This window comes from Symphodus melops (genome assembly GCF_947650265.1).
Source record: "Symphodus melops genome assembly, chromosome: 10".
In the NCBI taxonomy this organism is placed as follows: domain Eukaryota; kingdom Metazoa; phylum Chordata; class Actinopteri; order Labriformes; family Labridae; genus Symphodus; species Symphodus melops.
In genome coordinates this window covers 3949721-3976373 of record NC_136700.1, presented here as the reverse complement: position 1 = coordinate 3976373, position 26653 = coordinate 3949721, and the positions used below count along the sequence as shown (strand labels likewise).

The following is a 26653-nucleotide window of genomic DNA, read 5'->3' as shown; positions in this document are numbered from 1 at the left end:
TTGTAATGGACTTATTAGATTTGTATTGTCAAAAAGGATTGCCCCTTATGAGGTGCAGGAATTTCTTTTCTGCTGGCTTCAGACAAGGTAGTGAAGCGTGGCCGCCTTTCCTTGACAATAACTCCTGGATTTGTCTTTTCTTCACCCTTGTCCCGTCACTGCTTCGTCTTTCCTTTCCATCCCACTTCCACCCCCCTTCCTTAAATTCTGTCTGCCCCCCCCCCCCTTTTTGTCTCTTTCTATGTCCCTGTCTCCCACAGAGATTTGTGCAGCGGACTGTGGTGGCCATGGCATTTGTGTGTCAGGCACCTGCCGCTGCGACGACGGCTGGATGGGCACTGGGTGTGACCAGAGGGCGTGTCACCCTCGCTGCAACGAACATGGAACTTGCAAGGACGGCAAATGTGAATGCAGTCCTGGTTGGAACGGAGAACACTGCACTATTGGTAGGACAGAGAGGGGTCTCGTTCAGGGTGGGGAACTCTTTACGTGTGCGTGTGTGTGTGTGTTTGGAGGGCCAGCAAAAGCGTCGGCTGTGTGTCTGCTTGTGTGTGTGTCTGAAGCGCTGGGTGTGAGGGGACGGGTCCAGTTGGAGAAGAGAGGGAAAAGCATGCTTAATTGAATTTGTGCAACTCGGTAAAGCATGAACAGGTTTACTCAAGGATCTGAGCCTTGCCTTCATGCATTTTAATGTGGGAATGTGCTAAGGTGTCCTTTCATTTGACGCATCCTCTTCCCCCATCTCTTTCTTTGCTCCCTTTCCATTTACTATTTATTTCAAATGCTGACATGTGAGTCATTGTGAGCAGGTCAGCCACCTCTCAAAGCTGCTTGTTTATACTAACAATTGTTCTTCATTAAAATGCTTGCAGTTACGTTAAGCTCGCGAGACCTTGACTAAGTGTCAAGAGTTGTCTTGAAAGCTTTGAGTTTCTAAAATGTAAAGGAATGCTTTGAGTTTTCCATAAGTGAACAGACAAAGCAGTGCTCTTAAGTGCCCATGTGTTTGATGTGAAGAAAACATAAGCTCTTCTATGGGCTGTTAATGTTGGATCCGTATGTTTAGTTGAATTCAGTCCATTGACTTAATATGAAAGTGTACACGACATTTTCTATAGAATATACATTTTGGATATAACTGTTTTTTGAATTTCATAAAGAGATGACAAAGTCACCACAGTTATAAGTCATTATGATAAACAAATATGAAAGGAGTCATCTTAAGTAAGAAAACATTCTTATATATTATCTGTTTGCTATTTGTACGGCCAAAGAAATGACGTGGAACATTTTAGGGTAGATTTTATGGAACTTCCGAGGTTTGAGTGTTTCAAGTGGCGCTCATTAAGGCATATGTTCTAATGTAGTAAGCTTCATGATATTTAATGTGAGGACCGTCAAACCTCCTTTGGACACTCGAGAAGACCACTCGAGAAGACCGCTGGAAGACGCGCTATGTGCTGCCTGTTTTGCAAGATCTCCACTTTCCCTCTCCATTTCTGTGTTGCATTTATTCTCTTTCCCGTCTCCTCCTGTCCTTTCTTCTTCTCTGTTTTATTCCTTTTTTTTCCAATTAAAGAACAAACATATATTTACTAAATGGTTACATTTAGTAAATATGTTGAGAAATCATTAATTTTCTTGTGTATTTGTTTTACAAAAATATTTAAATATATTTGAAAAGAAAGTCTTCAGACCCGTGTTTACGTTTTGATCTTGTGGTAAGGAGCTCCTGAAATAATAACTGAACACAGGATGCCTGGATATCCTGACAAACATTATACAGTCTTTATACACTCCTTTGAGTTGTATGTACAGGAGAGCACAAGTAATGGATCCAGCGGTGCTTTGTTGACAGCTGCCAGCTAACACGGTCGCTGACTCATTATGATTCTATGATCCAGCCACTGAATCAGGGAGGAAGTGGAAACACAAAGGCCATCTCTTTCCCTCCACTGCCACAGCTTTTCAGTGACAAATCCCACACAATTGACTCAATATAGAGATGGGGCAAAAGTTGAGAATTCATTTCTTATAGGTGAACATTTATTCTGCATTCAAGTAGATGAGGATCGTTTTTCTTGCAGTATTTTCTTGCATATCTTGGAGCGGGGCTGCCTGAGTACAGGGCTTGACTGAGTCTGTGAATGTTTTATACGCCGGCCTTACATTATTGATGGGCCTTTTATAAGTGCCATATTGAGATCCCCACTCCCTCGACAAGAATATTCCTCAGTGTCATCCATTAAGGAGCCAAAGATCTCAATTTAAATCAATTTTCATTATTGAGAGCTCCGCGTCGGCCTCAAACCCGACACTGTGGAGCACAGGAGTTCCAGTTTGGCCTCACCGTTTCCAACGCTTCATGACCTTGCCGACTGTTGAGGGGTTTAAGGATCAAAAATGCCTTTTGTTGAACATCCTGACCTCCTGTAGGAAATTGCTTGAGAGATTTAAGGGTGGTAATATGTGCATCAATCATGTTGCTTTTGAAATACTCCCCGGAGATACGCTGCCGATCCCAGCAGTTGATAAATGGGGAGAGATTGAAATGTTCTTTGTGAACATATCACTTTTTTTACCCTCTCTCTAACACTTGTTTGATTTCTTTCTCTCTCTGTCATTCTCTTTTTATGTGTTCTACACCCCCCCCCCCTCCCCTCTCTTTGTCTGTCTCCATTCCTCTCCCTGTGTGTTGGATTGTGTTTGTTGTGTTGCTTGTAATGCATGATTTTGCTTCATGACTGCATTTTTCTTTTCCTTTTTTGCTTTTAGTCTTTTGTAAAGTAAACTAACACCTTGCCTTGCTGTCTTGTCATGGAAGTGGCACTGTTCAGACCTCCCTTATATGTCCTGTCTTTTATCTCCCAAGCTCACTATCTGGATAAGGTAGTGAAAGGTATGACATTCCTCCTTCCTTCTATTTTGCCCTCCTCTCATTGTAACCCAAGACAGCATTAACAAATCATGCACACACACCATGCTCTCCCCCTACATTGACATATGCAAACACCCTGCACATCTTGCTGCCCCTGAACAAGTCATTCAAGAGATCCCCGCCTCCCATCAACTTTTTGCCATATTGTCACACAGTAATCTCCACTTAGCACTTTCACACCTGGTGAGTCAAGTTGTGCTGCTTTCTTGATGTCTTGAATATTCGGTATGTGTGCAGCCTTGGTTTTTTTAGTGGAGGGATGTTCGGAGAGGGGCTTTATAACTCGCGCCATGCATTATGGATGAGTGTGCAGCTGTGAGTAGAGCCTGATAGGTGCTGAGGCCGCATCCTCTCTAATTAAAAGAGTTCATGGTCTGGTTGGTGCAGGGCAAGCAGGGGGTGGAGGCTCTGCAGCAACCCTGCCTCTCTGCCTCCAGTACCCTCTCTCCCTCTCCCTGTGTCCTTGGTAATGGACCACCTGGCATGAGAGCGGCTGCCAGAGGAGTCCTTCGAACACTTGCAGCCTCACGTTTGGAGCTGTGTCAGGCAGGCTTGGGCAGGGCTCAGCAGGGGCTCCAGTCTGAAAGGCCTGCCAATTACAATGAACTGGTGCCAACAGAGAGCGGATCTTTATTTATCCTTGTAATAAACATTCGGAGCTTACTAATCATCCGTCTCCACTGGTCTAACCGGAGTTGTTTTGTCCATTCGCTCAATAAAAGGATGGGTAATGCCCAAATGTGTCTAGGAGGCATTAGTCTTCAACAGTGACTCCCCTTCTTCAGGGAAACCAGAAGGACATGGAGATGGGATTGTTCCGTTTTCTTCCAATGATGAATGCTTGTTTTACATGTTATCCTCATTATTAAATAGTCTGCATGATGGTTGGTCTTCTTTATGTACTATTGAAAACCATTGTGTCTACTCCTAATCCACATCTACTTTCCTTTTTAAGCATTACGTTACTTTCACTAATCATATTTCACGACTGGTTTTTAACATAGTGAAGAGTTTTTCAGATAGTTTTGTTAATATTGTTCAATGACTTTCTAGATTTTCTTTACAATCAGTTCTGCCATTTGGTTCATATCGTTACTTAATACATATATGTCTCAGTGTTGCTGGTCCAGTGATCTAAGTTGGCACTGTGATTGTGCTTTACAATGTGATGTACAACACACAGCCATTCTTGGTGTTGCATTGACCTTCTATCTTCCTAAACAGCTTTCTCTCTTTGGATTCTCATCTCTGCTTCTTCTCTTAAGTGATCTTGTCTCAGCTTCCCTGCACCAGTCGCTCGCTCTCTCTCTCTCTCTTTGCTCTCTTCTACCCTCACTCTTATTCTGCCTGTGTGATGTAAGAGCATGGAGGCAGCTGCCCCAGTCTTTTTAGTTGATAAAATGGGTCAGCTTAACATTCTCTCTATATCAGTGCAGCTTGCAAACAAAACAAAATGTGACAGACCTGTGTGTTTGATATCTCATATAACCTTCTGCCTCAGCGAGGTGATAACAATCACATTGGGTAGTAGATAACTGACAAACAGCTGAACAAAAAAAAATAGGTGAGACGATCCTCTGATCCTTGCCCTTGTGTGGACCTCTGCAGAAAGAACGGGAGAAATGTTTCACCTGTCGTTTTGGCTTTCAGCTCCCTTAGGAGTCACAAGTCAAGGAACAGTTAGTGAAAGCAAAGTCTTCTCTTTAATATGCCGTTAAGCTCAGCCTTATCCACTTCCTAATATTTTATTTTGCATGCTCCTTCTCCGAATGACAAGAAAAGCACTCTCCCTGGAGGTATAATCTTATTGATTGCTGAGAACTGTCTGAAAACGAATTATCAAAAAAAAAAAGAGGGCAAAGAATGATATCAAGCCTTTTTCAATAACTTGCACAGTTTCGGTTCAGCTTGTTCTTTTTTTTTTCTTTTTTTTTACAGACGACAGCAGTTGTAATACGATGACCAAAAAGATGGCCACGTGCAAATATTACATGAAACTGATCTAATTATTACCCAGCATATACACCACTGCTCTTATTCCCCAGCTGTAGTGGCATAGATACTGGAGGCCAATCTATTTAGTAATGAGTGAATATTGATTTAGAAGATCTCTCTTATCTGATTTGACTACACAGGGATATAAGACTCTCCACATTAGGTGTATCAAATTAATCAACTTCATGTAAGGGCTAATATACAGCCATTTCTAAATCTGATTTTTTTTTAGTTTATTGCAACCCAGAAACAATATCAGCAACAAATCATTGTCATCAACTAGGCCACATTCTTTTATTCTTTTATGGTGGATGTTTGTTCACAAACAAAGTGCAGTCTTTATCTGTTACTTGTAAACCTGCATGTTTTGATATTCTGTGCCAACCTCAGTCTTTGTGCTTCTTTGTCATGCAGAGGGCTGCCCTGGTTTGTGTAATGGAAATGGTAGGTGCACTCTGGGTAACAATGGCTGGTACTGTGTGTGCCAGCTGGGCTGGAGGGGCACTGGCTGTGACACCTCTATGGAAACTGCCTGCAGTGATGTCAAGGACAACGATGGAGGTAAAATCACAAACAACACACAGAAAAGCCTTTTGTTACTGGCAAAGCAGAAATAGGGACTCTTGAATGGACATGGGTTGACTATAAAACGAACCCCTTTGTTCTTCAGAATAGATGGTACAATGCGAGACAGGCTCTGTGATACTCTCATGCTGGTGAAGATGAGGACTGGCTTCCAGTCATTCACCTGGACAACAGGTTTTGATATAAAAAAGCATAGTAGCTGGCCTGAGGTCCTGAGCATGTACTGGCCTCAGGAGGAAGTCCCTGCTCTGCCCCCTAACTAGCCCCGAGCAGAGCCAGGCACACACACACACAAAGCCAGCCAGGGGGCTGCACCACTCTTGAGGCCAAGTCAAAGACGTGACTTCCTTTCTTCCAGACCTCATTCTGGGCTTAAGCTTTGCACTAGCATCCCTTATTTATGCAGGGGCTGTTTGTCTCCCCATCACTGTGCAGTTACATCGGGGCTCTCTCTGGCAAAGACAGGGTTCTGCTGGGGATTTGACTGACTCCTGACAGCAGGGTTTATTTTTATCACCCATCTGGCCATATAGGCCCCTGAAAGCAAAGGGTAGCTAGTCCAATGACCCACTTCTTTAAAGTAAAGTACAAGGCACAGCAGCTCTTTGTCATATTTCTTATTTCACATAAATAAACTTTAACATGACTCCAGTCATGCAGTTAAAAGGCATTCAAATTAAAAAGTAATGCCCTGGTGACTCATGTGTTTAGTTTCCTTTGCCAGGTATGTGTCCAGGCTGTTGTTAAAAGGGACAGTGTGTGCTTTGTGACTCCTTTGACCTTGTCAGATGGCCTGGTGGACTGCATGGATCCAGACTGCTGTCTGCAGGCAACCTGTCACACCACCTCTCTGTGTGTGGGCTCCCCGGACCCCCTGGACATCATCCAGGAGACACAGATGTCCTCTACACAGAGCAACCTGCAGACTTTCTATGACCGTGTGCACTTCCTGGTGGGCAGGGACAGCACCCACATCATCCCAGGAGCCAACCCCTTCGATGGAAAGTGAGTCACGAGTACATTACACCTACCACCAAGCGCTCGAAAGCTTTATCATTTCTTTGTTCTCATGCGACAGCGTTGACTGTTGAATACGTAATTTCTGCTTTATTATCTTACATTTTAATTCACCTACTTAGGATGCTTTCTTTTTTACATGATTTATGTAGGCTGATGTAATTATAGTTATTAGTTGTGTTAGGGAGCGTGAAAACCTTTTATTATTTGCAGGCAGCGGATGCAGCTATAAGCAAAAGATGCTAAACCGCGTAGGGGCTGGTGGCATGCATAGTTTAAAGTTGATGGACAGATGATGATGGACATACATAGAATGTGGCAAAAAGCAAGGAGCCTTCCCTGGCACCAAAGGCATCTCATATTCATGTATTGTGATTACTTTTACTGTAATCCATATGCGGCCCACTCCCAGAGGCAGAGCTCGCGACACCCCAGCCCTGGAATCTGAGATGCTTTCATATCAGGCAGGATGACTGTCAAAGTCCCCCAAGATTCCCTCGCTCTCTCTCCCTTTTGTCTCCTTCTCTTTTCATCTTTAAACGCGTGCGAGGCTCTGTCACCGTATTTGCATCCTACTTGCTTGTGGATCCTTTCATCTAGGCTTACTCTACCCCTGTAAAACAAACAGTCAAACGCAATGAAGTAAGAAAAGAGGAGTTGAGAGAATTCCAAATGTTTGTCTCTGAGTACAGAAATATTAAATATTGTCAAAATAAGCAGGCAAATCAAACAAACGTATGAGCATGGATTTATTTGTGTTTTTCCTTTTATTAAATAATAAATTAATAAACAGAAAGTTTTGGTTTCAGACCTCGCTATTTTAATTCAGCAGTGTTGACTGACACTCACGCAGGATTATTTCCTTCAGTTTAATTTGCATCATTACACATCTTAGTAATGGGTGCTTCATAAAATGTACATATTGTGCTGCTTGGTAACCTTATGCTGTCCATCTTATGTCAGTATTTGCAGTTACATGTATTTCTATCACTCACTCAACATATGTGCTTTTCTGCCTCCGTTTCTTATGTGAATGTTAACAAACATCAGTGGTCACTCACGTTGTTACATGAAAATGAATACATCTACATTTATGATTTAGATATACTGTCATCAACTCGTACTCTGCTGAACTTTCAGCGGTAGTGTCAGCCCATGCTTGAGGAAGGCCCTCGTAACACACTTTGTGACATTTTGCCTCATTGACATTTTTCTGGCTTTCGAGAACCACTCCACGCTTGGCAGTTTGTTACAGGACAGAGGAAGTAGGCATAGAGGGTTGAGTAACACTCTTGTCTCTCACACAAGAAGATGCCGCCATAAATAAGTAAAATCAAGAATCCAGAGATGAGCTGCAAGATTGGAAAGCTTGGCTCACCTAAAAATATCAGGGATAATCTATTATTCATGCTTGGTATTCATTCCCCACCCACTGACAGATATGAGCGGTTAGGACAGGGGGCTCAGGGCTTCGGATGAGCCTTGCAGTCACGGTCTCAGCGTCTTCCTGATATTCTGAGTCCAGTCACCTGATCATCTCTTCATTGATCCGTTAACCACTTCCTCATGCTAGTAGACATGTTGGACTGCTATTTCTGATGTTTCCCACCACAGAAAGCTGCAAAGGTGCCACTGAATAAAGCATCTGCCACTGCATAAAACGTCTCGACTCTCCACCATGACACATAATACAAGAGACTGCTGAGGACCAGCAGTGGAGGCTGACTGGAATAGTAAACAGGGACTTTGACCACTAAACAATTTGGGTAAAGATTGATAGCTGACTTATAATGGCGAGGCAGAAGCCATTCCCTTCATTCACAGGCCTGCTCTTGTTTATCATTTTATTTAGAAGTCCTTTAAAGGCATCGGGCCATTAGTGTCAGACAGTGTCTTGTTTATTTTGCTTTTAGTGTGCTTTATCCCTTTCAGCAGGAGAATATATTTGTAGAGCTAAAATTTTACACTGATGTCTCCTAACTATGCACCCTGGATCAGGAACATACAGGAAGGGAATATGAGGGTCTGCGGCAGGGTTTACTCTGTTATCAAGTCATTTCCATGTTTAAGCATCGTTGAGGTGCTTCCATGGAGTTGGTAGTATTTATGAGCCTCACTCACTGAAAGTTCTCCGTTTATTCTGGCAGTGTCGTGTTTAATAATACATAACACACATGCATGCTGAGATCTTTTCTCATATTAGAATATAAAATGGGTGTTTGTCTTAAATGCTTATTCGCCTGATTTTTTTTTTTTTAAAACCAATCCAAGTTCATATAAAGTCATTTGTTCTACGGAGCTGCTCGACCTCCTCGGCTGAAACTGAAACTGTTTGTGGTAAATCAATACAGCATTATTGTTCAACAGTCGTTCATGAACAAATGGTTTCATTTACCTGTTTAACTGCCCCCTCCCCCCATAGATTAACAACATGCAGTACTTAATCTTGCTTCTATAGACATCAATAACAAAAGTCAAAGGTATACCGATTTCCATGTCTGACTGTGACATAAGTTACGGGAAAAAAAAGTATTTCATGGTTCAATATTACTTTCTTTCTTGTCAGCATGCTCTGTTTATCCGTAGCTGAAGCTTGGTGTTGTCTTTTCATTTTACTGTATGTGTAATGTGGTAGTGTTTGTTTGCTGTTCTGACCTTTCTGTCTTTTTAAACTAATGCACAGTGTCTTTTTGTGAGTTTTTGAAAAGCGCTGATAAAATGTATTACTATCAGCATTAGTGAAACGGACAAAGTTCTGTTATAATACTCAACATCAGAGAGGATTTATTTCAGAGTGCATGCAGCTTCACCTCTTTCTTTTTTTACATGTCCTCACTTTCCCCTGTGTGGATAATGTCTGATATGGCGGAGGTTGGAGACATCGTAAAGTCCTTTGTTTGACTTTGAGAACCGCCTAAGACTGGTGAAATCTCATAAGAAGGGAAGGTTCCTGCAGCGAATGCTTAACGCTTTCTTTGCTGCGCTTCTTTTTCTTTTATTTGATGTCAATATTTAAATCATTTGTCTTGGCGGTGAAGAATCATCTCCCCATGTGGCTCACAGAGGCAGAAAGAAGATAGTTCCACTTTTGCAGCTCAATCTGATGAAAATGTGGACGATTGCCTCTTCAAACAAGACTGTAAAATAAATGATTAATGGTTGACAGCGAGGCCAGCGCTGGGTTAACTTTAGTAGTATTTCTGTGTTAGTACTTCAGATGGATATTTGGGTATGAGCCCCAGGATTCAGAGCCGTATCTCCTTGCTTGTTTACTGTGCAGTAGTGGACAGCCAAGGTCTTCTGAAGGGGACTTGGCCTAATTAACATAAAACTGGGTTCCTAGGGACCAGGATAGTGAGGGGTGAATGATCTTGCCTCTGGTAAGGACATGTTGAGGGCAGCTACTAACATACTAGTGTTAATTGTTTCCAGTCCGTGGCAGTGTTTAAGACCCAAATGTATTAAAAATAGCCACGCTCTGATGAAGAAGTGGCAGTGAGGCATTCGTTAGGGGATTTACTTTTTTTTGCAAACGACTACAGAAACGATGGCTGACCATTAGTTTGGCCTCACTAATGACCGGGGCAGAATTTGATGGAGACATGATACAGCAAGATTTAATCGCATCGGGTTAGTAAGATTTGGAGTTGAATTTGGATGGCTTTCCTCTATTGATTGGTGGGGACTGATAATCAGATGTAATTTATGCAGCTTTTGGAGACCTGATGCCAGTCTCGAAATCTGTCAAGGACTTGATAACCAGCCAAGCAAGTCTTGCAATCTGCAGCCCTGTTATTTCCCTCTCCTGTGTTCAACAATGGAAAAGATAAATCCTCCTTTTTTAATTAGAGCAAAAGCAAAGTAAACCTTCCTTATCTCATTATCCCTCCATTCTGGGTGGAAAACCCCTTCGAGACTTCCTCGGAGGTGTAAGGTTCTGTTTCTGCTGTTGCTGCTTTTATTGTGTACACTATTCATGTTTGGATAGCACCCGTACTTACCGTTTTTTTTCCCACTTTACTATTCTTGATACATTTCTCTTACTGTTATGATGGTGTACACCTGGTTATAATAGTTACACCTGTACAAGCCAGGGCTGTGCAGTTATTTCATTCCCCCGAGTCAAACTGTTTTCTGAGTCAAGTCAGAGGGATGTTAATTAACCTGGTTGGCCACTTTGAATCTTTGGTGATTAAATGTATTTTTGTTTATTTTAGATTTACTATTTGCATAAAGGACACAAACAGATGACATTATAAAGAAAAAGTATGAGGCAGTCAGAAACCACCTGTTTGTGAAGGATTTCCTGCAGACGTATTGTTTTTTCTTTTTTGTTTTTTTTTAATGCTGTACCTGGACAGAGGAAGTTTGTTCAAAAGTATTGCTCCTTAACTGTGTTGGTCTTTCTCGCCTCCATACAGCCATGCTTGTGTAATTCGTGGACAAGTGGTGACCTCAGATGGAACACCTCTGGTGGGAGTCAACATCAGTTTCATCAACAACCCATCCTATGGTTACACAATCACTCGGCAAGATGGAAGGTAAGAGCCCTCTTCATTATATTGGCCCACACAAGAGGATGAGAGCACGTTCCACTAAATGCAACCCTAAGTTTCGTGTGCAGAGATGTGACAGTGATATTTATTTTATTATAAAATATTGTTTTTTAGCTGCGCTGAATTCTAATGATTGAAGAAAACACAGTTTCCACTGCAAACTGTGCTGCCATTGATCTGCTTCGTGCTTTCATTTGGTCCAATTTTGGAGTTCTCGGCTCAATTCCCAGAGAAATCAAACAAAGCCCTTCTGGTGCTCTCATAAGTTATGCTTCAGTAGCAGCAGGGAGGGGAAAGAATAAAATATGCCAATTCAAAGCAGCTCACAGGGGCAATGAAACATGGTGCAGATGGACATTATTTATTCGACAAAGGAAGGTTTAGATAGTAAAATGAAACGTTTAAGTTGAGGCCATTTATTTTCCCCTGTCGTCGCTGAATTTTTACCTTTAACACAGTAGTGTGGTTGTTCAATCTGTCCAGAGAAAGATAAACACAATGAGTGCCTTCCACAGGTGAGGTTAGGCTATGGATATCGTCTTTTGCAAAAACAGGACACAAGTCAATTTTCCAACTTCTTTGCTTCATTGCAGTACCCCAAGAACCTCTTTGGAGGGAGACAATAGCTGTTAGGGAAAGTGTTCCAACAGTAGAAGTGGAAAAAGTCTGAGCTTTCTGTTTGGATTTCTTTGAATGACTCCAAGCCAGCTGCTTTGGCACCAGGGGATTTTCTCTTGGAAATCCAGACACAAAACTCAGAATGGTTAAGACATGTTTCTTAGTGTGACAGGTGAAGTTGAAAGGAGAAATGTTTTCTCTGATGTCTGTCCTGATGAGATTTTCCACACATAAGTTACACACTCACAACCTCAAATTGCCCTGTTTTTTTCAGAGAAGTTAATATTGACAGGGCTTTGTGGATCGATCCTTTCTATCCTCTCCTGACTATTTTATCAGTGAAAGACACTCTGAAGGGCCACGTCTTTGCCACAAGTTTAATCTAGATACTTCCTGTTTCTCATCAGTCCTTCCATTTCCTTGTCTTCTATCCCTTTTCTTCTTAATTTCACAAAAAATGCCCATATTGTCTTTCCCTCCCTCTATCTCTTCATGCTTCCTCTCCTCCATCTACCGACTGAGCTTAAGCCCTTTCTTTCTGGACATTTCTCTTTCACTTATTTTCTTTTCCGTGTGCTCAGGTCTAAAGTCCTTTCCACTGCACTGGCTTTCCTCATCTCTATCCTTCCCCCACTTATGCATGTCCCATTTTTCGTATGCATCACTCTGTTCTTGTCCAGAAAACTCTATACCCTTCTCTTCCTTCTAGCATTATGTGTAAACACTACTCCATCTCCCAGGTTCCCCTGTAAACATGCCTACTCTCCTGCAACTCCCCGGCAATCACTGTAAACTGGCTCAGTGCAGCGTGAAATCAGAAATGCACCTGTTCAGCCACTTAGAAATGGGAAAGCTGTCTCAACTCGTTTTTTATGATGTGTTCTTTATTGTCAAAGGGCTTAGTTTTTTAAATTACCTTCTCGCTGTGTTGAAAAGTTTTCTGACCTAGACAAAAGAGGTTCATTTAGTTCCTTACAGCTGTGTCGTCATTTTCTGTCAGGCTGAGCATTGATGCACACCTGTTCCTTTTTATACGCTTTCCCCCACTCGTCTGTAAAATGCTGATGTGAATTCCAGGTTATTGCATTATTAGCTTCCTTTAAGGATCTCTATATGAGCTGTGATGTAAAAAGTATATCTAGTATAAATTTGACAACATTGCACATTGTTAAAAATCCATTCTACCATCCAAAGTTTGTCCTACTTAATGGACAGATCGCCAATGAACTTATAATCAATATAGCTGTATTGCTAATTATTTTCATTTTCTTCCTTGTTTCTTGAAGTGAGTTAAGGAGTTGAAATGCAGCGAAGGATTTAATGTAGTTTATACAATACTGATCTACTGTATACAAGTCATGTTTATTACAACTTTTAACAGTGTCTTTGATGCACTCTGACCTCAACCAGATACGATTCTGTTTATAACAAGAATATATATTAGCCGAGATATGAGTGCGTATAATTTGTATGTGGCACGCCAAGTTCATTGGCAGGGTTAACTCTTTGAGCTTGATGCATTCCTTGAGGGCACAAGAAAGCGAGGCTGTTGCAGGTAGCCTAATAAGTTTTGTCACATGGCTTTGGGCTGTTGTCATGATTGATAACAGCCAGTGAATCTCTCCATCGATTTGCCACACTGGCCATGAGTATCTGTCCAGAAGAGTTTGGAGCATGCGTAGCCTCATCCTTTCAGGTGTCACACACACTGACCTGCTGCAGTTGTATTGCTACTTATGAATCATGGAAGTGCAAGAGTACCACTATCACAGCTCTCCTCTTTTTCTGCAGCCTACATACTCCTGGAAAAAAAAAAAAAACTCGCTCTACTCAAACTCATCCCAGGACAGAACACCAAGGGTGGAACAAACTTTTGTTTATCACCAAAGCCAATCAAATGCTTTACTCTCAGGGCAAGTTAGGATAAGCACATTCTTTTTATAGTAGCTCCCACCAAGAGGGAGGTCAGCTGGTTTAGAGGCCGCTATTTGGACCTACTTTTTCACCTGTAATTTGGAAAAGATGCTTCCTGTGTGAGGAATAGGCCCTGTCCTCAGGAGGTGTAGGTGACCAGGTGCTAATTGGCTCTTAAAGAGAAGTGACAAGAGCTGCACACGTAGTGCAGGTGCAGGGACGGCTGTTGTCACCACTCAGCAGTTTTAGGTGACAAAATCAGCAGAGTGTAGCCTGTTTACTGAGACCCACTTAGGTCAGACCAGAGGGCCTAAAATGCAACTGTAGATGGGATTGCATTGCAGGGCTTTTAGACTGATGTGAGAGTGGACAGCCCTCATCTAAGGGATCGATAGAGAAGTGGCTGCTACCTCCATCCTGCTGCACACATCTCTCTCTCTCTCTCTCTCTCTCTCTCACGTATAAAAGTGAACACAGGAGGAGTGCATTACACACACATGGGGAGTAAACAGGCAAGCCTAGACCTAAAGCTTTCATCAATTTGTCTTCCAAAAGAACCTTCATATTTTGACATTTATAAAGAGATTGTTCTTCACCAATTCGATAATTCATTGTTTGTTTATAGCCTGTGTGTGCTTAAATGATAATGCTAATCAACAACACTAGCATCCTTCCTTTACAGGCTTCTGTGTCAAATCATGCATTTATTTCAGTTTCATGTTATTACTCCACTTATTCAGAAAATTGTCTATTGCTTTAATCCTTATTTTTCAATAGATTGTTTTTTTTACTGCTTATGGGATTTTTAGTAGTATTCATTGTAAAATCAGTACACCAATCTTAACGTAATGTGAACCAACATTCATCCTCTCTGACACTGTGAATGTCTGTATTGCAGTTTTGACTTGGTGACCAATGGGGGCCTCGCTGTAGCCTTGCACTTTGAGCGCGCTCCATTCATCACCCAGGAGCACACTCTCTGGATGCCATGGGGACGCTTCTTTGTCATGGATACCATCGTCATGCGGCACGAAGAGAATGACATCCCGAGCTGTGACCTCAGTAGCTTCACTCGGCCCAGCCCCATAGTGTCCCCTGCTCCACTCACAGCATTTGCTGGCTCTTGCGCCGAAAGGCGGACTGTCGTTCCCGAAATCCAGGTGAATACTCTGCAACCCACCCTCCTCACTGCCCTGCAGGTTGTGATCTGCATGGGTCTCCACTCCAAATGATTTATTCTGCATATCAGGGAGAGACTCTAAAGACTATTAATCATGTGTACACAAGTGTAATAGTGACTCTCTCTTATGGTGGTACTGTGATTTTATCCTTCTTGTGTAAATTGTCTGCAGGGCCTTGGCAATTTACAATCTACTTTGCACAGTCTCAATGCAAAGTCATAATGATTACCTCATACACAGGAAATGTGATTTTTTATTTTATCTTGATGTCTATGTGCAATTGAATATGTCTTGTTGGTGCCAGTACATGCTTGCATAGTGGTCGTCTGGCAGGCTTCTCAGTGCCCTTCTTTAATTACTTGTCTCCCACTTTGCTTTATGGGATGTATTTCATATCAGTGAATTTAAAAAACAGCCTTGTGTATTTATAGAGCCTCGCCTTTGCTTTTTTAAGTGCACAATACGGGAGCATCATCCAAATTGTACAACTTTCTTTTTAACAGGGAATCCAGATCAATTAACCAGACAGAGCGAGAGCCAGAGCTTTGTGGGCATCGTAAAAAGAAACACAGCATAACTAAAATGTCTTCTGACCAAGGTCACTTTGAGGAGCTGTTTTGATTGTTACTTTCCAAATTTTTTTCGTGAAGATAGGCAGCAACAGATTAATCAATTAGAGCAGGGAAGAGTCAGTAAGCGAAACCGAAGGTGTCAATCTTTGATCACCTTACAATGTCTGAGTGCTGACCTTCGAGTGTATTTTGAAGACATTACTGATCTAACCTTAGTGGGAAAACTTCCTAAGGCCACAAACTTGGCCAGATAAACTAACTTTTATTACCTAATATATTATCGCAATGTGCAAGCTCTGAGCCCAAGGGCACTGCTTTGATGCATTCGTCCTATGGATTGCACCAAAGACTATTGTCCCAATGAAGGACTTGCTTTTATTAAATCAATTATGAACAATTCTCACAGGAGTACATAATGAAGAAATCTTTCATCTGATTCCCTGTAATACACACATAATTGTCCTCTAATTGATGTTTCTTATCTTCCCATGGGTCCATATATTCGGCTGGAGGCGAGGCTTTAATAAGTATCATACAAAGGTTGTAGCAGCCACCGACCTGAAGTCACAAACTGACAAACTACATAAAATAAAGGGCCTGCAGAGGCATATTATATAACCTACCTAAAACGCTGAAGAAAAAAGTTTCATGTTTACAATCACTGACAGCCAGCTTGGTTTTTATTTTTTGGTCTCCAGTCTCTACAGGAGGAAGTGCCTATACCAGGGTCAGAAATGAAACTCGGCTATTTAAGTAGTAGGACCCCAGGTTACAAGTCAATCCTGAGGGTGACCCTCACCCATCCAACAATTCCTTTCAACCTGATGAAGGTTCACCTCATGGTGGCTGTGGAAGGCAGGTTGTTCAGAAAATGGTTTCCTGCAGCTCCAAACCTCGCGTATGACTTTGTATGGGACAAGGCTGATGTGTACAGCCAGAAGGTCTACGGATTATCTGAGGCTTTTGGTGAGTGATTTTTTTTGTTTTGTTTTTTGGGGTGGGGGGTTCCCAACAAAATATGTGGTTTTCTTATCTTTGCTTTGTTTTTTAGTGTCTGTGGGTTTTGAGTATGAGTCATGTCCAGACCTAATTCTATGGGAGAAGAGGACTGCTGTTCTTCAGGGATATGAAACCACTGCGTCCAAACTGGGAGGATGGACGGTAGACAAGCACCATGCTTTAAATATCCAGAGTGGTGAGTAGTAATCCCTTTTTAAATGCTTGTTCTCAGCCATTTGTTCTTTGAAACACCTACTCTTAAGATTTTTTTAAACTGCAACACATCTTAAATTTAACAATGTAAAAACACTGCAAATGTACATGTAATACTGATATAAGTTATGTTATGTCCAATGTTTATGTGTAATGCTGTACTACAGTGGGCATGTTTATAAATTAATTAGTATTAGTAATGACACTGCATGTACATTTGCAGTGTTTTTTGCAGTGAATTCTGTAAATGAGCTGACTTTATGCTTTATTTGTAAAATCAGGCAAAATTACAGAAAAACACGTTTGTTATTTGATTTAATTTTCCATTTAAAGAGATCAATTTATCAAATGAAATATTCTGAACCCCTAATTCTAGACTTTGTAATATATTTATAACATAACATTTTGTGTTGCAAGTCCTTACTATGACATTCCTGGTGCATTAACAGGCTAACAGAAAGAGTGTCACGAGCTCAGTCATTTCCATTAAGAAGCGATGACTAAGTTTGATAGGTTTCCTTCAGTTAGCAGATGTTTATTGTTTCAGAGCAGAGCTACCGTCCGTCACTCCTGTCGTGTCAATTATCACATAGTTAATGAGGAGGTGGTGTGTAAATTACTCCTGAAAGGCAGTAATAGGAATTAATAAAATGAAAGAAATTTTGGGCAGCACCTGTCACTAGTTAGGATTCACTATCTGATGGAAGGGCTTATCAGAGGAGATGAGCTGCACTTACATGAAATGTGTTTAGGAAGGTGGCGCTTTGATCTGTCCCTCTAAACCAGCTGAGTCCGACTGTGCAGTCTGCAGGAGTCCTTGCACCTTTGCAATCTCTACTGCCAGTCCCTCTCCCCCCTTACCCACCCTTTGGCATCTCCATGTCTTGTTCATGCCCAGCATTTTTAAAATCATCACTAATTTAATTGCTGTCAGTTTGCGGCTCCCAGCAGCAGCAGCCCCTAAGATTAAATCACGTCCCAGGAAGGCGATGCTTGGCTGATCTTTTCTGATAGACCAAATGTTGTGCTGCTCAGAGAACTCAGATCCCCAAGTTCCAGAAGCTGGAAAACTGCATCAGACATGCAGATGCTGAACTTCAAATATGATTAGATTGATTGGGCAACGGAAACATCTTTAAATTTACATACTTGAAAATTTTCCAAGACAAGATTGGCAAAACTAATTCAACATATTGTGCATGTGTATTTACACTTGCCTGAATGTTTGCACTTGCACTGTTCTGTTCTGGCTCAAGCTTTGTTCATGTGCAGAGCCTGTAGTAGTAGAAAGACAAGCACAGAGCCATTTAATCTTAGCGAGTCAATCTTCTGTGATTGTGCCTGTGTGGTACAATTCTCGCTCCAAGAGATTCCACTTGTGCCAAGGGCTTTTTGGTTCCCATTTTGGCATCAAATCGTGCCTGTGTTTCCATCCGCTCACACCACCTCTTATTACATACACAGACTGCAAATGAAGCAATTTCATGGCTGCAGTTTGCAGAGGTGCACACACAGACATATTTGCATGATCAGTGGATTCAGATATGTATATATGCTGTTAATCTGCCAATTTGTTATCTTTCACACATTTTTACAACGCTATGTACTTTTAAACCGCAAGGAGTCAGGGACATGGAACATGAGAGCACGAGGCGAGATTCAGCGTGACTTAGTTCCCTTCGTCATATTTAATAAATAGTAAGCCATCCAGAAGAAACATTTCAGCATACACATCCCTTTTCCAGACTCTTGTGAACTGGAATGTGCACAATGACACACGTCAAGCAACGTCAGTGATCTTCATAAATTAAAACAGTTTTTAACCAGCCCTACGTGCATCAACACTCCTGAAATGCTTTTCTCCACAGACAAAGGTTTAAAATGTTAGTTGAACAAATCTAGCCTTGAATTATTTTTAGAAGTGTAGCAACAGTTTTGATTTCAGCTCATTATTATGCTAGTAATAAATAATGCAATAATGGGATGTATATGCTGTACATATTTATAACCAACCGCATTCATTTTTGCACATAAATATTTTCCTCCAATGTGAAAGCAGCCTAAATAAAATGATCAGCCACTGTCAACATATTCTTTATTCTTTTTTCAAAGATCACAGACCCATGTAGAGACTGTGTGTGACCTAAACAGGTTCACAGGTGTTACTTGTTCCTCTCCTCTGCCATCATCAGGTATTCTACACATGGGGAACGGAGAGAACGTCTTTATCTCCCAGCAGCCTCCTGTAATTGGCAGTGTGATGGGCAATGGGCGCAGGCGCAGCATCTCCTGCCCCAGCTGTAATGGGCTTGCTGACGGAAACAAGTTGCTGGCCCCCGTGGCTCTGGCCTGCGGCTCAGATGGAAGTCTGTACGTGGGCGACTTCAACTATGTGAGGAGGATTTTCACCACAGGGAATGTCACCAGCGTCCTGGAGCTCAGGTAACGGAGGAGTAGCCGACCAACATTCAATCAGGACCCTGAGCTCAGATGGGCTTGCACACAGGTCATAAACCATTGAGGTGGATTAAGATAGACAGAAATACCCTAAAGGCCTAGGATTGATGATCCTTTCACTCTCCTTCACCTATATCAGCTGGAGTGATATTGGCTGAAGAGGAAGTAATGAGGTTAACACTCGACAAAAGACTAAATGGAAAATATACATTTAGTTAAATTCCTCTAAAGACTTGGATGAATAGATATCATTTATAAATGCATCAGATTATGAAGGATAACTTGTGATGTTTCTCCGTTAATTCTTTTCTCTAACCTCTGTTTTCTAAACCTATCTTCTAACAACTAACATTTCCCTCTCCTCCTCTCTCATTTTCTGCTCCTTTTGGCAAACTGAAAGAAATAAAGACTTCAGGCATAGGTAAGCAACACAGTATTTGCTTGAGTTATTATAGAAAGGGTAAAATTCTCCATGCTGTGGTGATCTTCTAAGCTCATTTCAAATCTGTACTTGTGAGCAACTAAAAGATCACGTCTTAAGATTGTGACTGCCTTAGTAATTCTCATTCTCGTAAAGTTGGAGATTTGGTGGTTTGACTCTGTCCTCAAAGCTTATTTCATCTCCCAGTTCAGTGCCATGTTCAGTACACTGTGTTTCCATCTGTCATGGCAGTCCAGAGAGGAAAAGCTGCATTTTCTCCTCATGGTTTTTAATGGGTTCAAATAACATTATCTAACTTGCTGTCCATTAGATTTTAAGTACACATTGCTACACCACTGAATACAACAGAATCTCATGGCAAAAAAAAATCCAATCTATTATGAAAAGAATCATTTTCCATATTGGATAATGATGTCAGTGAAGTGATGATACAGTATAATACGATTCTTTAGTCATTGGTAGACTGGAGTTAACGGTGCTCATAAACTGACTTACTTTGGAAAGGGAAGGTGTCTGGACTATTTGCCCAACACAATTCTGTGTAACAAAAGACACGCCTGCTGCTCTACGTACCACAAGTCCCAACATTTGATATAAAGAAAATATACAAAGACAGAATTGCCAATGATAGGTGACTGTAAGGGGAATCTTGGTCTGCTGGCTTTACTGTATGAGCCATGCCTCAGGCAAAGAGCTGATGTATTAATATTCTGTCAAATGCTCAGCAGGATTACATGTAGTCAGATTCAGATGAAAAGCCACAAGATATTTTGTGGAATGACCAAATTAACAAAACAGGAGGATCTCTTTTTATTCTTCCTCCTATTAAACAACCTTTTAACACCTTGTTTAAGCCCCAAATTGATCACCTGAAGAGGACCTCTGGTCGAAACATTGTGATTAATAAAAACAATGTGTGTCAAGTGTACTGCACCTTCATGATGTGATGTATAACCAGCCCCTGTTTGAAATAGAACAGGAGGACATCAATATCAGAAAGCTTCTAGTTCTAATACTTGGAAACAAAGTCAGGCGTCAAGGGGTTAAAATACGTTTGCATATTTAAAGGAGACTTATGAAGGAAAGCCCAGCATGTGTCTGTATATAACGGGTGGCTGCCTCTTCTCCATGTGGGAGCTAACAATAGGACCCGGAGGTGGGTGATCTCACTACAATGTGCATTGACCCCCTGCTAAGGATGTCCCCATCCACTCCAACCATGCTTCCTCCATTGCCTTGCCAGCATGCAGCAAAATCCAATTATCTTCTACAAACTAGATGTTGTCAGTGAATATAGATGGGAGTGTATGGCCGTTGCTCAAGGTCAGAGAATAACGCCTTATACTTTCATACACTATGGGGGATCAACACTGTTCTACATGCAACTGGGAGCTGATAAGGTATCAGCTGATTGCACATGGCAGATAGAATGCAAAGTAGAACCCAGTTATTGAAGCTCGCTACTGACCTACTCTAAGACAGCAGTTGTTTTTCAAAGCTAGCTGCGTGTACCTGAAATGTGCTGTAGAACAACATATCAGTCAACTTGGTCAGTGGGCTGGCTGTGACATGTGCGCCTGAGGTTTGCTGCAGTGTCCTGTCATCACTGATTCATTGAAGGTCAATTGTCTTTTAAAATTATTTATTAGAGTTGACAATTCCACCGACCCACAGGTCTTTCTTCTTGTTGTACTCTTTGGCGCTGTCATACCGACCATAAGCCCCAAAAGAACCCTCAAGGTTATAGTTGAAATTCAGTCTTAATCCACTTTGAATGACGCCCTGCTGACAGGTTTCTCAGTAATGCTTATCAGATCTGGCAGAACTGTGCTGTATCTTCCTCTAATAACCCGTCTCTGTAAGGTGGCGCTAACCACTGCATCACTAAACAACGTAAAACACCTTTTTGTTTAGTCGAACCCACAGTCAGAGCTCATCCAGAAACCACTGCTCAGTTTACAAGTCAGCCAAACCGCTTATTTATTCTTTAAAAATACTTTTTTCGAGATTCATTTGTTATTGTGTGTTTTGTCATTTCATTCATGTTTTGCCAGCACTTTGGACACTCTCTTTACATGTGAGAGGTCTTTTATTTATTTGCACTGTATAAAAAAAAAATAAAAGAAATAACAAAATAGAGAATATTCATTGAGGAAGAAGCTGAAAATCCAAGAGTGTATTTGAAGCTTCCACCTAAGTCATGTTGAAATATCATCACAATAAAAATAATAATTAATTAATAAAGTAATTATTAAGTGTAAGTTCTGATATGTAGTTGTAGTAGCAGGGTGTCACTAGTAGTATATTTATAGCATTAGACTTTATTTTGAAGTCGACGTCTTTAGAACTTTTTTTCCTGACTAAAGTTGAAGTGATTTATCGCTTTGATAGATTTGCCACAGCGTTGTTTGTGCATTCCCTGACAATCAATTCATCAACAGGGAGAGCGAGTTCATTAGGAGCAGTCAGCTGTTAAGAAGAAGGACCTCTTGTCTAATTATCATCTGTGTCATGTGCTTTCTTTTTTGAAAACAAAGACAAGTCAAAGCCTTTAAAAAATCTGCAGCTTAAAAAATAAGATCAGAGCTACGTCTAGTCTGGACTGTTAATCAGTCTGCAGGTGTTGTTTTTCTTTAACAATCTGAAAATCTTGTTTACCATAAGCCTAAGCAAACTTCTAATGGAAGATGTCCTTGTTGACACTTCATTTACTGCGATACACTCGTCTTGAGCATCTTTGTGTTCTGTGTTTTGTGACACCGGCTCTGTCTGGAGTGTGCAGCTGCATCCATACGTCCCGTCTCAGCAGGATTGGTTCCATTCGGTTCTGCTGTGTGTCTCTCAGGTTGGAAACCTCCTGTGGTTATGAAAGATTACTTTGTTGACTTGGTTGGAAGTCTGATAGAATTTCTTTTTTTTTTCTGTTTCCTGAATCACAGCTTGATGGATGCATAGTGTGTTTGGATTATTACTTCAGCTATGCATTTGTGTTTGTCAAAAAAACAAACAAAAAAAAAAACACACAGGTCCCAAGAGAAACTGAAAACATACTTGTTTGTACTCTTCTGGCAATAACCAGGCTGCTGCTGTTGTATACACAGTGGAGTTTAATACTGTTCACGATACTCTCAGAGATTTTACGGATCAGGGTAAAGGGGGTAATCAAGAGTTTTGTTAAAGGATCGACTGTACCTCAATATGTGCCACTTCACACTCCTGTGTTTTCACATGACTGACTCTGACCTGCAACATGAACCGGTGTTTCAACAACACTATACAGTGTACCTGGTGTTGGTCTGTAAACATCCATGCAGATGGCTGGGCTCTCTCTTCTGACATCAGGGGGTTTCTAACTTAGCTGACTGTATGGTAGACGAGCTTCACCATGATGTCATGTTTCATCTCTTTCTATTTTGCCACATTTAATCTCATTCTATTTTTCTTCTTCCCATGTCCTTGGCTTAAACTGTAATAGTGCCAAATTGACTCCCTTAATGGCTTTTGAATCCATTTTAATTGTATTACACAATGTTTCTTATTGAGAGCACTGTAGCCCTTCCAGCTTTTATTGACTTGGGCTTCTTTCTCTTTTTTTTCTTTTTTTTTCCTCCTCTCAGCAACAGCCCTGCTCACAAGTACTACCTGGCCACCAGTCCAGTGAACGGCGCTGTGTACCTTTCGGACACCAGCAGCAGGAAGGTGTTCAAGGTGAAATCCCTGAATGTTGTGAAAGATGTGGCCAAGAATCTGGAGCTGATGGCGGGTACTGGAGACCAATGTCTCCCTTATGACGACAGTCGCTGCGGGGATGGAGGAAAGGCCGTAGAGGCCACTCTCACCAACCCCAGAGGTAATGTATGGAAGTTATTGTAATCCATGTCGTGTGATGGTCCAGTTTTGTTTGTGGTCTTGTTTTGTTCAACCTTTTCAAGTAGACTGGAATTCATAGTTGTTGATAAAAGTCCCAAAGGCTGGATCAATACTCTTCAGTTTTCATGCACTCAATGCTCCTCTCTGACCTCCATCACTCACGACATACATGTAGCCCCCAGGCGTCAGTTATTCCAAAACTCAATGTATCTTGTCACTGTATTTCTTTCATCTTCTGAACAGTCTTTTTTCTTGCTGTTTTCACTTTCGGGTGATACATTGGCCATTAAATCATATGCTTACTGTTTGTCCTTCATCGGGACAACTTTGTAAATCCTTACTGAAATAACTCTCACATCCCACCTTCTGAAGTCCACCATTGCTTTCCACTGACAACGAACACTGTTTTGCTGTTATTTATGTGGACTGGATGCTTCTTAAATGATGTTTTACAGATCCTGTAGTTAAAAAAGCTGAAACAGGATTAGCTATGGATAATATTCTCAGATTCACTGCGGTTCAAGGCTGAGAGAGCACACAAGAAAGAGACTGTATTGATGAAATTTAAGTTGTAATTGAATCGATGCGTACAGTTCTCTTCATCTTTTTTGATGTTTCTATTGTTCTCCATTATTGATCACAAAATCGATCCTCCCATTTGATGTCATTGCAGTGATAAGTCTTTAATTTTCATTGCACTGAGCAGACTGTAATTGTCCTTTAGTGGTGCTTCAAGCTGCAGATAAACACAATAACTGATGGAGATTTTCTCTCCTGACCATTGGTTGCCTTTTTATCTGCAGGCATTACTGTGGATAAGTACGGTATAATCTTCTTTGTGGATGGGACCATGATTCGCAGGATTGATCAGAACGGTATCATCTCTACTCTTCTGGGCTTCAATGACCTGACCTCTGCCCGACCCCTCAGCTGTGATTCTGTGATGGACATCTCTCAGGTACGACCTCTTTAACCTGGGCAGCCGCCATGTGTCTTCTTGTCTCTCAGCCTACACCATTCACCTTGGCTGACCCTGGCTCCAAGATGCTTTTATCTCCATGTGAGCTTTTGTTTCTGTAGCTGGAGGCTCCTCGCCTGGATCCAGTTGCCTTTGATCTGCATTTGATCCACGTTAGTTTATTGGCTGCATCATTGGGTTTTTTACAGTTGCAGGAGTTGCGAAAGATACTCAGGTAGAGGAAGACAGTTAAAGCCTTTAGGCATTGCACTGTGCTGGGATTTCCTGAGTTCATTATAGCTCATGTCAGTGAGGTTTCTGTATCTGTGATTTATCATAATAGAATGCTTGGAAATGGTACAAGATATGCCATGTCTTTGTAACTGCAAAAGAAAGTACATTAAGCAGAAAGCAAACACTTCTGAATGTGTTGAATTACTAAGCAGACCATACTAAATACTAAAACCTGCCCATGAGTAGTTGGCAATACGTGGTATATTTTAATTGATTGTGTTTATTGCCCTCAGAATAAATGAAAGTATTCATACTAAGTAGGTTACTAGCTTTATTAAACAAAGGAGGGTCTGAATACGCAGTGATGGATCACTTTGGTCCAGAAGATTAGGATTTCAGGAGAGCAGCCCAAAACTCTGCTGTGCCAGTGTGAATTACAAAATGTAATTTATCTTGTGGTTAACAAGCAAATCAAGATAAAAATGAAAATGAGCGGTGAATGGGACTCAGTCTGGGCTTTTGGGAACCAGCAGGCACGGAAATAAACATGTAGCACCGGTGTAAAGAGCCAAGCGGACACACAGCCGCTAGTGCAGAAGACCTCTCGACCTATAGCTGTGAGAGGACCTATTACCTCACTGACTCTCAATTCAATCACTCATGTTAATTGATGCACACAAGCACATAGTCAAAAACACACATACTCTCTATACCAGACCACTAAAGACTGAACATGCCGCCCAGACAACAGTGCTGCACTGACGTCACATCTCTCTCTAGCTCAGTGACAAGTAGAGGAGTTGTTTTGTATAAATGTCATTTGATCATTTGTGTTTCTGGTATAGTCATATTTGATCTCTTTAATTAGTTATTATTTAACTTTTCATTATAGCTTGTTTTTAGGCCTCTCAAACTTTGTCTTGCTCTGACCTTTGACTTGGCTCTTAAAGAAAAAAACACTATTTGACTTGAGTTGGCGTAGACGATCACACAGAACTCAACTTTATTCACTAAAACATTTTTATAATAAATGCAAACTGTTGCTCTTTCATTTGTTTCACCACGTCACACAGTATGTAATGATGTGGATGTAGAAGTCTCACCACTGACATTTACAAGTCCTAACTGTTATTTCAAACCTGCCAGCAGCATTATCTATATGAGTGTAACCATCTTTTAGGACGGTGACACTGCAGCATAACTGCACTTACAGTAATGTTAGAGCAACATCTATCACAAAACATCACATCACACTTTTTAATCATCAGACATAATAAGAATAAATAAAAAGTTGGTCACAGGAAAAAAAAATCCTCAGACAGATAATCTGTAGACTGTATTTAAGAATGACTCTCTGTTCCACCATGATATATGAGGGCAGGTTCTTTTAAAAAAGGATGACTTATAATTGTTTTTGTGTTGTGTTATTTACAACAATCTACGACATCTATTGCTTAACCGTGTCTCTCAACTAAAGAGCATCGCTGGGTCTTCTTAATCAGATTTGATTGATGTATCAGCTTCGGCTTCAGCTCCATGTGCAAGCACTCGTTTGTATCTTGTTCCATCGTGTGTGTTATGAGCTACGGCTAGCAAACTGGTCCTGTGGGGGCCTGTCATGCCAGTGTAGAGACGCTTTGTGATCGGCGAAATGATGAATCTGGTGGAGGGGCAAAGCCTCCAGCTGCCCATTTTAAGCCTCAGGGGAACCTCCCCCTTATGACCTGTGCTTGCTGCCGCCCCCCCTACCCTCGCACACAAGCACAAGCGCCTATAGATACTCACCATCCCAGCTCCAAGACAGCGAGGACGCAGGCGGACTGACTGCAGATCTACAACGATGACAAATCGCACAAGCTCTGCCAGAGACACTCAGACAGTAAAAAGCATCCATTAAAAATTCATCCAGGGCACATAGCTTCCTACTTCAAACACTCCCCATCCCCTCACTTAGAACCGGAGCTCCTCTGGAGAAGGCTTATCATACTGGTCATTACTTTTGCTGTGCCTCACCTGTTCTTCTTTTCCTTTTTTTTTTAATTCCGTTCTCTTTCTCTCTTTTTTGATGAGGTCATGGTTATCTGGCAATGCCATCTGTGCAGTG

The 26653-nt window shown here is 41.4% G+C and overlaps 1 protein-coding gene across 4 annotated transcripts in view; it reads left to right on the top strand.

Annotated features, from left to right (window-relative positions):
• The window catches only part of tenm4 (teneurin transmembrane protein 4), a 133059-nt gene that overhangs the window by 82550 nt on the left and 23856 nt on the right, over positions 1-26653 (top strand). For all 4 annotated transcript variants that reach the window (XM_079354480.1, XM_079354479.1, XM_079354478.1 and 1 more), the window contains 12 exons: positions 261-446; positions 2873-2899; positions 5348-5494; positions 6307-6523; positions 10957-11076; positions 14522-14783; positions 16075-16342; positions 16428-16571; positions 18781-19030; positions 19446-19466; positions 23105-23337; positions 24161-24315. In XM_079354480.1, the coding sequence (XP_079210606.1) occupies positions 261-446; positions 2873-2899; positions 5348-5494; positions 6307-6523; positions 10957-11076; positions 14522-14783; positions 16075-16342; positions 16428-16571; positions 18781-19030; positions 19446-19466; positions 23105-23337; positions 24161-24315 (2030 nt within the window). The remainder of the gene's footprint in view (positions 1-260; positions 447-2872; positions 2900-5347; positions 5495-6306; positions 6524-10956; positions 11077-14521; positions 14784-16074; positions 16343-16427; positions 16572-18780; positions 19031-19445; positions 19467-23104; positions 23338-24160; positions 24316-26653) is intronic.